Genomic DNA, 11389 nt, shown 5'->3' with positions numbered 1-11389 from the left:
GAGAGGAAGGGGGATATTTCTCCCAGGAGCTCGGGGGAGGGGCCCTCGCCCAGGGAACGTGTGCTACCCTCACCGACTTGTGAAATCTCTCTATCATTTCCTGTCTCTCCAGATGGAGTTGTCATTTTAATGTTTTTCAAATGAGAGAAAGGGGCCCAAGGAAACTTCTTGAGGTAATGTAAATGTTTTATAATATATTGCAGCCATGTTTACAAAACTGCAAGCAACTATGAAAACTCGATAAACTATACTTAGAATGGATGAAAAAAATAAAAGGAGAGGAAGGGGGTCAGGGCATCTGATCCCCATAGAGCTGTGATTAAAACATTTTTAAGCCCCCCCCCGGAAACCAAAAGCCGACACCAAACCAAACCAAACCAAAAAAACCCAAAACAAACACACAAACAAGAACCGAGGCAAGAATGGCTCAGGGTCTCACTATTGCCGTTGCCCATTGCTCTCTAGATCAGCAAAAACCAAGGCCAGCTCATCCAGGGGGAGGTCAGAGGTTGCAGGAGAAAGAACTCGACAAACACACAAGCCACCCCTTCGTTTACTGTAAAATCCTGTTTAATGTGTAACATTTCAGGCACAGAGAGGCCTTGGGAACGAGAGGCAAAGGCGGCCCTGACCAACCCCCACTCCGACTTATCTGCCTGCTCCTCCCTCCCTAATTCCTCCACCCCGGACATGTCCTCCTTTTTCTTGTGGCCGGCAAAGTGCTGTTCCTCCTTTTCTTGCCTTGACTACCCTCCCTTCTCCACCCACATGTCCCCAGCACCCTCCTTCCATTCCGCTTGCCCACGTCCCTCCCCACTGATGTGACTCCCGAAATAGGGTATCTGACAACACGGGGTTAAGATTAGTTTCATAATTGGAGATGCTGTCAGAGCTTCCTATCTCTTGTCCCCAGTGGCCCCAGGGAGAGGGAGAGGGAAGGGGACAGGGGGTACAGACAAGAAGCGCTGCCTACACCCCCGACAACCTTGAGCCCTGGCGTGGGTGGCCTCCGGCTCCCCACCCCTTTGGCCCCTCAGACAGAAGGCCCTGGGAGGAAGGGAAACCAGGGAGGGAAGGGAGGTTTTGATGGAGCAGTGCCTGGCAGGCCGAGGCCTGCACCCCGGCAGAGGAGAAGGAGAGGCAGGCCCGGGGCGGCGGGGGTGGGGGGTGGGGGGTGGGGTGGGGGGTGGGATGGGAGGTTGCCTGGTGCGTGGCATCAGCAGGCCGAGCAGCGGCATCAGCAGGCCGAGCAGCGGTCGCTCTTCTCAGCCAGGCCGGCGCCCGTGCCGGGGCTGCGGCGCAGTATGTCCTTCAGGGAGCCGTCCTGCTCGCTCAGCAGCTTGTTGATCTCGTTCTGCTTGTACTCAGGGGAGAGGCGGTGGCCGAAGCCGGAGCCCTTGCGGGAGGGCGGATTGGAGCGGCGCTGGGCTCGGCGCGCGCAGGCCCGGACGATGAGGTACACCACCTCGGCCACGTTGAGGATGATGCAGATGCCCGAGGCGGCCAGCATGAAGACCGTGAAGACGGTTTTCTCGGTGGGGCGGGACACGAAGCAGTCCACGGTGTTGGGGCAGGGGTAGGCCTCGCACTTGACGAGCCTCACCATGGCGTAGCCGGGGTAGAGCAGATAAAAGACGTACATGAAGGCGGCCTCGAACAGCAGCCGGAAGACCACGCTGATGACATAGGTCCACCACAGTGTCCCTGCGATGTGGACCTTGTGCCTTTTCACCTCCTCCAGGTGCAGGGGGTCCGCGTGACCCTCGAGGCGCAGCATTTTCTTTTCTATGTGCTGCTGGTGAGCCACGTGCATGGCCACGAGGAGAGCCGGGGTGGACACCAGGATCAGCTGCAGGGACCACAGGCGCACGTGGGAAATGGGGAAGAAGTGGTCATAGCAGACGCTGTTGCAGCCGGGCTGAAGGGTGTTGCAGATGAAGGAAGACTTCTCGTCACCCCACACGCTCTCTGCGGCCACCACCAGCACCATGATCCTGAAGATGAAGATGACCGAGAGCCATACTCGACCGATGGCAGTAGAATGCCGGTTCACGCCGCTGAGCAAGGTGTACAAACCTGTCCAGTTCATCCTGCCTCATTCACACCTGCAAAACACGAGCCACAAGGCAAGCTGGCAGAAAGCTGGGGCAGAAGGCTGGGCACCGTAACCCTGCCCGACACACCCCCCCGCCCCCGTCACCCCTTCCAAGAGCCAGTGACAGGAAGGGAAGAAGGATGGTCATCGCTTTCCTCATCAGCCCATGGCCCTTGCCAGCCTCTCCTCCTCTTCCTCCTCTTCCCCCTCCTCCTCCTCCTCCTCACTTGACTTGACCTCCCTGAGCCCCATCTCCCCTCTTCGCTTTCATCCAACATTCTTGCCTCTCCAGAGCCCCTTTCTTTACCAGGCCCATTTGGTTCTGCCACCAGCCATCCTCTTTAGCTCCCCATCCCCCAGCTCCTTAGCCCTGGACCTGGGGCGAACCCAACAAAGCCCGTTACCTTGGGGAGCGCCTATCCCTGAGGCCACCCAGACAGGTCCCCTATGGTCTCATGTCTGTGCAGGGGGAGTGGTCCCTGGGTCCGCGCCTGCGTTCCAATTCATCGCCGCCCGGTGCTGGGGAGTCATATGCTGCTTTATACCCAGTGTCTGCACAATGGGACCTTTGTGGGGCTCTGAACAACGCCCTTTAGAATTCAGATCAAACGCCCTGACTTCCGCCCACCCTACACACAGAGCACTTGTGTCCCAGCGCCGGACACCCAGCCTGCACCCACCTGTTCTGTGCCCGCCCGGTCCATCGCCGCACCCGCCCCACAGCCCCACCAGAAGAATGGCTATGGCGGGGGGTGGGGGGAGATGGAACAAAGACAGGTGCATGTAAGAGGGGACCCAAGGGCACCAGGAGGCTCTGGGCTGAGGCAGTCCCCCATGACTCTGCTCAAAACTTAGGGTCAGCAGGATTTTTCCTGGGTTGAGATCCCCTGCATGCTATGTATGGGTGAGCTCGCTCGTTATGTCCCAAGCCAGGAACCGTGTTAAGCTTTTTCCCATACATTCTTTCTTTGGAGCCACTCAGCAAGCCTGCAAGGACTTTACCCCAGTCTTTCCAGATGAGGGGGCCAGAGCTCCGATAAGTAACTTACTCAAGGTCACACAGCTAAGAAGTGTTAAGAGTAGAATGAAACACTCAAGCCGAGGTTTAGGCTCTTTCCCCGGTCTGCCCTTCGTGCTTTTGCAGCAGGTGTTGGCAAAAGCCAAAGCCAGCCGTTAAGAACGACGACAAAAGCAAGGGTTAATGCTCCCCACGAGAGCACAGGAAACACGGCAGCTGCGGACCCCTGAGTACGCTCCAACTCCGGGGTCACGGAGCACACCCTGACCATCCCTCCTTGAGCTTCGGATGACAGGTGGGCACGTGGTGAGTAAAAACCAGAGCAAGAGAGCAAAAGTTAACAAGCAAACAGAAGGTTGGAAGATGGGACAGGGAAGAGTCCTATGCCTTTGCGGTTGAATCCGGGTCCTTCGCCTAACACGACCACGAGCTAGCTCCTGACTTCCCCTGGGCCTGCTCGCTCATCTAGAAATGCGGTTAATACCCAGGGTTAATGTGAGCTTCAGTGAAGCCACCTGCAAAAAGTTCTCAGCTCGCTCCGGTTTCCAAGCTGATGATCAAGGGAGGTAAGCACCTTATCGGGAAGAGAAAACACATTGCTTTGGGGAACTGGGTGGTCTGCCAAAACCAATGTCCCTCTTTTTGTTTCCCAGTGCTGCCGTCCACCTATCATGTCCGGAGATAGAACAGGCTGTTCCCGGCTGCCCTGCCCCCAACATCAAATGTACATCGTAACCTCCTGGTTTCCTGAGCCTGCCAGTGGCTCTCTGGAAGAAATTCCCCTCTGTGCTTTGGGCAGGCAAAGAAGGCCCCCCCCCACCACTTCTGCCACTAAGTTGAAAGTAGATCATGCTGGAAGCACGGAACTGGGTGTGAGGAGAGCACACAGGCCTGGACCCGTGGGAAATGTAGGGCATTTCCTGCCCCCAATGCAGGGGTAGTGGTGGTGGCAGAAGCCCTGTATCAAGGTCGGGGTGCTCTTCTCTGTTGTAGGGGGAGGGGGAAGATATTATCATGGAAAAGTTGAGAAATGGGATGAAAGAACCCAGGGGACGAAGGGATGGTCCACGGGACATAGAGTACTTCGTGAGCTCACGCTGGGGCCTAAACCAGCCTGGGGAAGCAAGAGCATGGGTGCCCTTTCTCCTCAGCCCGGGTTCTGAAGGCAGGGCTGCCACAGGAGGCATGATGGTTAACCATACAGAAATGCCTCATCTGGTGACATACATTAGATTCACGAGCAGGTGGTCAAGGAACATTATTAAGAGTAACCATTTACTGAGCACCCGTGAGGCCAGGCCTTGCACGTGCACGACCTCATGTAAACCTCAGAACAAGCCCGTGAGGTAGGTATTGCTTTTAATCCTCACGTCACACAAGAGGAAACTGAGGTAAAGAAAGGTGAAGGGACTTGTCCAAAGGTCCCACGGGTCAATGCAATTCGTGTGTGACGGAAGTGGGATTGGAGCCAGGCCAAGCTATCTCCCGAGCCCATACGCTCTACCACCTTGGCTAGAATTATAATTTTTCTTTCTATGAGTGCTTTTATTTTTTTATTTTTTTTTGAGAGACAGAGAGTCAGTGTGGGCCGGTGGGTTGGGGGGTAGACAGAGGGAGAGGGAGAGAGAGAGAATCTTAAGCAGGCTCCACCCCCAGCACAGAGCCCAACGCCGGGCTCGATCTCATGACCCCGAGATCATGCCCTGAGACGAAACCAAGAGTCGGACACTTCACCGCCTGAGCCACCCAGGCGCCTGTCTGTGAGTGTTTTTAGAAACAAGGAGATTCAAAACTGGTCTGGCTTGTATTCTCCTCTAGCCCCTTCTCCCGTTTCCTATCGACTGGTAACTCTCCCTCTCCTTCCTTCCCAGGGCTTTCCACTGCGTCCTGATCTGTTCTGATCTCCCTGCCTGACCTTTCTCGGGCGGCTTCCTCAAACTGCAGAGCACACTTGAGCTGTTCTCTCTGTTCCTCAGGGTGCTCCTCAGTCAGCCTGGCCACTCCTGAATGGTTAGGTTCTTGCAGCTCTGCACCTCTTATTTTGCGCCCTCTGGGACGTAGCCAGTAAGCTCCCTTTGGGGGCCGTAAGCACCCTCGTGTGGTCATTGGGATCTCGACTTTTGCTCTCCCCTTTGGATGGAGAGCTTATCCCTATGTCAACATCAGTATCTCAAGGGTTTCATTCTAAAAACATCCAGGGGAGGGACCTGATTTTGAAATCCAAACCGTTTTTGTGACTTTGGGTTAAAGTCCAAGTATTGCTATGCTCCACGTTGCTCCAGACCTGTTCTTGCTCTCGTGTTTAATTAGACAAGACTCCCCTGGCTTGGGCCCTGGACCTGTCCTCTGATTCCGATTGGCCCAGGCACCCAAGCACAGTTCAAGATCAGGAGGTCGCACTTAGTCCATGCGACAGTCCTGTAATATTATCCCCATTTTTCAGACAAGGAAGTTGAGGCTCAGAGAGGTTAAATAACTTGCCTCAATGGCAGCTCTGCGAAATGGTAGAGTCAAGTTTCCAATTTCTTTTCTTCTCACCTCAAAGCCTTTGTTCCTTGCACCGCCCTGGACAGCCTCTCATACTCTGCATTCTCACTGAGACCTGGTCCACAGCTCAAAACTCGACTCCTTCCCATGTGTGCTCGCATGTGTGGGTACATGCACACACACGCACGCACACACGCACACACGCGGGCACACATGTACGCGTGCACACATATCCCTTCATCAGGGCTCTCTCTCTCTCTTTCTGCTGCCACCTCTTCCCTGTCCCTCCTTCCAACTACAGGAAATCCTGGGGTTTTTTGGTTCGAGAGGAGGGCCCTGGCTGGACTGAGGTTCTGTTCAGCCTCACACTCTACACTTCCTCCCCCCACTTCACAAGCAGTCTCTGGCCAGGAAAGGACAAGGGTCTTTCTTTGGGATTTCTTCCGGAATTTCAGGCTGCCTTCGTCAGTCAGTGTGGTGTGGCCAAGGCCGAACTTCTCCAGGGCCCCCCCGCACCCCCCACCCCCCGCCAGCTTCTCTTCCCTACCTCCGCCCTGTGGCCCCAGGACACCTCAGGCACTTGGCTCGTCCTCTCCGCCCTGCCATATATATTGTGACCAGGCTGGGGTCAGGGTCACTCTAGCTCATTCCAGTTTTCTCCTTTGCTCACTCGGCCATGGTCTTTTTGTAGGAACTGTTAATGTCAGCTCCCTTACTCACTCTGTTGGACTACACCCTCTTTCTCCTCCGTCAACTCTCTGACTTCCTGTTGCTCTCTACCTGGGCTGATTGTAACATACCAGCCACCGTTTATGGAATGCCGATAGTGTTCCAGGAGCTGCGTGTTCATTAACTCCCATCCTCACAACAAGCCTGGGAGCTGGGGCTTATTGCCTCCAATTCACAGATGGAGCCGTGGAGGCTCAGAGAAGCTGAGTAACTTACCACACAGCTGCTAAGCAAGTCTGGAGCTTAACTTGGGACTCATGTTGACCCCTCGCCAAAGTGTGGGTCCCTTGCCCATTGCTCTGCCGCACCCTCATCTGTAAGTCTCTCCATTCGAACCCCTCTTGTCTAGAGCCTCCTTTCCCCACCTCCTTTTCTAAGTCTGTGCCCTCTGCCGTGCTGTCCCCAACAGCTGGAACAACTTCCAGACAGCTGGGGGGCCACCCCTCCTTTAGACCTCCAGATCATCAGTGACTCCCAGCTCAGCTTGAGTCTGCCTCCCTCCCTCAAGAAAACGCAAAGCCATGCTCCCAAATCCCAGCCCGGCTGGCTGTCCCTCTGCACCTGCTGAGTGCCCGGTGTTCATCCGCCCGCAACCCCAGGTTGGTTGCGTGCCTGGTTTACCTTCTAGTCAGGGAAGGAGCAGGGCACCTGGCAGTGCCCCACGGTCCCACCAAACCCTAACCCTCTTTGGCAGGAAACGTCTTAAAGAGACGAGCTTGGCCACCCTGTGCCCGGAGGGCGGGGGGGGGGGGGGCCTCAAGTCTTCCTGGGAATTCAGCCCTGTGAGGATGAAGGGAATCCATGGCTGGGAATAAAAGGGGGAGAAGAGAAGCCACTGTGAGCTCGGAAATAGGGTAACAGTTGAAGGCTCCAGAGAGAGGCTAAGCAAGCCTGGCTCCTGGCAGGAGGGACCTCACTCTACGCAGAGTGTAGAGGCCAAGAGAAGGCGAAGCCCAGGACTCTCCCCAGCCCCCATTTCTGCCCCCCATGCCACCCCAGCTCCTCCCTCCCCAGCCCACCTCCCCCAGTCCCCAGCTTCCTCACCTGGCTGCTGCTGCCCTTCCCCAGGGAATGTCTGCAGGCGTGTCTGCACTATGCCACTAGGTACTGTCAGCCCAGTCCAGGGGAGGGACAAAGAGCCCAGGGCCGGAGCCAGATATGGCTCGGAGCCAGATATGGCCCACAGCCCAAGAGGAACCAGACAAACATTAACCAGCCCCGCCTCCTCCCACACACAATCATTAAATAAGATTGATCCCCTGAGCTCCCAATGGGTTTGGTGAGACAGATCACATAGCCTGGAGTTGCTGCCCTGTCCCAGAGGGAGAGGGGCATCCCTGTCACCCATGTGCCCATGTTTAGCCCATCTGGGAGGCTAACCTGGACCTGGGCTTGTTAACAGCCCTCAGGCTTCCCCCATCCCCTGGCCATGGGGAGATCCAGTGTGCGGGCGAGTTGCAGAGACGGCTCCTGCTCTGGGGGCCATCCCTGCCATCCCTTCCAGGTCCCAGCCTCTAAAACCATACGACTATGGGGAGAAAAGAAGGCATGGGCAGTGCCTACCGGCCCATTGACGTCAAGGCGGTGGGGATGGTAGTGCTTCCCCCAGACGGCAGGACCAGGATGCCCTTTGGCCTGCTGCTTAGTGTCAGTGTCCCGAGTGGCTGGGGAAGGACCAACACATTTCCGATCCCACGCCAGAACCCACTGCCTTCTACCCTCAGGGCCAAGGCAGTTGAACCGCAAGCACATGACGTGGCGCCACAGACCTTGGCAATCATTAAGGTAAACAGAGAGTGTCAACCATTAACTGAAGGGCCGGGCCAGTTTGAAGGAGGGTTTCCCTGAAGACCCTGCTAATTCTGTGTCCTGAATGGATGCAGAGAAATAAGGGAAGTCGACAGAACTGGTCCCCTGGCTTCTGCCCTTGACCTCCTGGGCACCCAGGCTGAGAAAGGTAAGGAAGGGGTAGGTGGCAGAAGAGGGGAAAACCTCCCAGCTGTTCTTAAGGAAGTTATCAACTTCCTGAGGAGACAAGACCAAGACTCAAGAAGTCACCATGAAAAACTCTCTTTATATGTTCAGTTATGTGGTTCGGACGTTCAGTGCTGAGGAAGATTGAGGAGGGGGACGATGAGCGTAGCGGACGTCATCGCGGAAGGCTTTCTAGAGGAGGTGAGGCTTGAGTGCAGCGAGAAAGGCCGGGTGGGAGTTTGAAAGGGGAAGGGCAGGAGCAGCACTGCAGGGAGGCGGAAGAGTGGGAGTAGAGGCACAGCAGTAGGAACGGGCAGGGCGTGTCTGGGGACAGAAAGGAGGGCTGTGATGGATGGCTGTGGAAGACACCATCGGTCAGCCGAGGGGATCGGAGTATGCAGGACAGTTAAAGCCAGGTAGGGAATTCCTCTAGGGAGCGTCTGGTAAACTTGGTATAAGGCACAACTGAGCTGGACACCATGGGGGTGGGGGGTGGGGTGAGGCTGCCTGCTATCCTTTGGCACCTGGGGATTCCTGCTGAGTATACAGTGGAGTTAAGTGGATAAAGAGTAGTGCTTCCCGACTATGCCACGCGTGAAAGGCAACATTCAAGGCGCTCTGCAAGTATTACTTTGTTTGATTCTCAAAGTAACCCTGTGCACTAGGCATTGTTACTATTCCCCCGTTCCAGGGGATTGAGGCACATGGATGTTAGGCGACAAGACTGAGGTCATCCAGCTAGCAACAAGGCTGGATTTGAACCCAGGCAATCCGGCTCTGGAACGTGGTTGTTTAACCACTATGTCGCAGCTCGCGCCGCTCCACAGGTCCCGCTGCGAATCAGAGTAAGGACTGGTTCCTGACTCTAGAAGGTTCTCAGCTAACAGGAGAGAGGGGGTACCTACAACAATGGATTACGTCCTACATGCCAGATGTAGATATGAGGTGCCAGAAGGCGTTCCAATGTAGGTTTAGTGGAAGAGGCAGAGTTGAACTTGGGTCATAAAGGAGATGGAGAGTCCAAGCATTCCAGGTGACAGCAAGCAGTGAGATGTGTTTAGGGAACGGTGGGCAGACCTGTTTGACCAGAAGAGAGAGCTCCTTTAGCAGAGCTCCTAGGAAGGGAAACCATGGGTCAATATCAGTGTGTACTCACTGTTCCTTGGAGTTCTGGCAGGATTTCTCTAGGGTGAGTCTAGTACTGTGTGTAGTTCTAGGCTACAGGAAGTCTATTTGAATAGTTTGTAGCTGTATTTTAAAAAATGGTTGCTAGAATCAACTTGTCCTCTTCCTATTTACTGTGACTTGCCCACGTCTTCTGGATGGGGTCCTGCCGCTGCCAGGGAGAAAAAGAGAGAGGAAAAGCGAGGAGTGAGAAGGGAGGGCATAGCGGGGCGGGGGAAGACGGGAGGAAAACTGGATTACAGTGAGCAATGTACATCCATTTGCTCCTAAATCAGCTTCTGTCTCAAATCCTAAGCACGCTTTTGTCCTACAATGGGGGTTTGGGGAGAATCTTTTACAACTTCACATCCGCCTGCTCACTTCCTCAGATCCACTCAGGGAGAGCGCCTTTAGGTCTCTAAACACACCATAGAGGCCCCGATGTCAGCCTGCCTTCTCTCGGGCATGGCTCAAACGTCAGCCCAAGCCAGGGCTTTCCGCATTCTTGTTCCACCCAGGACCAGAACAGAGGATGGAGGAAACCGCTCCCATAATCTCGGAGCACATCTCACCAGCCACAGCAACCGAGTTGAGAGCCTCAGACCTCAGCCGCAGAATCAGCAGGCTGCTGGGAGCTCTGATCATTCCATTGCGGAGCGGGGCTGCTTGCTGGGCCTGGCAATCGCAAGGCTTTCTCAGATGGCATGCCGTGCGGCCCTGCCTCGCATGTGGAGTCCATCACCCAGCCCGTCCCTGGGCCTCATTACAGAGCAAAATGTGGCATTTTGTACGGCTTTGATCAATGAGACAGCATTGCTGTATGGCTCAGAAATCAAAGGGGACAGCTTGCATTTTAAATGCTGCTTAAGACACACAGGCAAAAACTCTTCCCAAAAGGGTCCACAGGACTAAGGAAACGACTAATCCTGAAAATGTGCAGACCATCTCAAAAGTCCCCACCCCATGGGCTCAGGCTGGGGAAAGTTTATGCAAACTGTCTCCAGTTAAGGGCTGCTCGGGAAATATGGAAGTGGTCCTGTGTTCATAATTGGTGTTGGTTTTCACAAATCATTTTCAAAAAAAGACACGTAATTATGTGAATGAGTCTGTGCCCCCAGGGATTCGTATTCTAAAAGGGGTCAACCTGGAGAGCCTGGATGGTTTAGTCGGTTGGTTAAGCTCACATTCTGATCTCAGGGTCCCAGAATCGAGTCCCGCTTGCGGGGGGGGGGGGGGGTCCCTGCTCAGCAGGGACCTGCTTCTCCCTCAACCCCTCCCCCTGCTTGTGCTCTCTCTCTCAAATAAATAAATAAAATCTTTTTAAAAAATTAAAAAAGACGGGCGCCTGGGTGGCTCAGTCGTTAAGCGTCTGCCTTCGGCTCAGGGCGTGATCCTGGTGTTCTGGGATTGAGCCCCACATCAGGCTCCTCCGCTGGGAGCCTGCTTCTTCCTCTCCCACTCCCCCTGCCTGTGTTCCCTCTCTCACCAGATGTCTCTCTTTCTCTCTCTGTCAAATAAATAAATAAAATCTTCAAAAAAAATTAAAAAAGAGGTCAACTCGAGGGAGTTACCTATATTTTTTTGAGGGGCTTTCTGAAGAACTAAACCCAGATAGTGCACCAATTCACTCGACAGTTAGGCATATAACTTTTGCTCTCAGGACAGTTTTGAGCGGGGAACAAAAGCAAAATTGTTTCAATACCCCCCCCAAAAGGCCTAAGTGTATGAAATATCCCAGAACCAGGTCCACGTAGGATGGCACACTCATTCTACCAACAGTAAAGCCTGAAGGTGAGGTGGTGCTTCGTGGAGCTCATATATTTCCTGGAAATAGAGCCTGAACCAATACCATAGCCACTCCCTGCAATTTGGAATTCATTTTGCCTCTGTTTTTGTATTTTATGAAGACCCTAATTCCTGGG

The 11389-nt window shown here is 54.5% G+C and overlaps 1 protein-coding gene and 1 long non-coding RNA gene across 5 annotated transcripts; one reads left to right on the top strand and one right to left on the bottom strand.

The window, feature by feature from the left end:
• Positions 1–552: 552 nt before the first annotated feature.
• Positions 553–8625, bottom strand: GJB1 (gap junction protein beta 1). 4 transcript variants are annotated; one of them, XM_026485804.4, is made up of 3 exons: positions 7374–7424; positions 2500–2614; positions 553–2105 (listed from the first exon to the last, which is right to left on the bottom strand). In XM_026485804.4, the coding sequence occupies exon 3, from the start codon at positions 2087–2089 to the stop codon at positions 1238–1240; it is 852 nt and encodes a 283-aa protein (XP_026341589.1). In that variant the 5' UTR covers positions 2090–2105; positions 2500–2614; positions 7374–7424; the 3' UTR covers positions 553–1237. The 4 variants fall into 4 exon arrangements, with proteins under 4 accessions (XP_026341589.1, XP_026341588.1, XP_026341587.1 ...); XM_026485803.4 differs by lacking the exons at positions 2500–2614; positions 7374–7424 and adding an exon at positions 7893–8625; XM_026485802.4 differs by lacking the exon at positions 2500–2614 and having other exon boundaries at positions 7374–7470.
• Positions 8182–11016, top strand: LOC130543730 (uncharacterized). Its single transcript, XR_008959285.1, has 2 exons — positions 8182–8286; positions 8415–11016. It is a non-coding gene; the product is annotated as an uncharacterized LOC130543730 (long non-coding RNA).
• The last annotated feature ends 373 nt before the right edge of the window (positions 11017–11389 follow it).

This window comes from Ursus arctos, chromosome X (genome assembly GCF_023065955.2).
Source record: "Ursus arctos isolate Adak ecotype North America chromosome X, UrsArc2.0, whole genome shotgun sequence".
In the NCBI taxonomy this organism is placed as follows: Eukaryota; Metazoa; Chordata; class Mammalia; order Carnivora; family Ursidae; genus Ursus; species Ursus arctos.
This window is presented reverse-complemented; position numbering and strand designations above follow the sequence as displayed.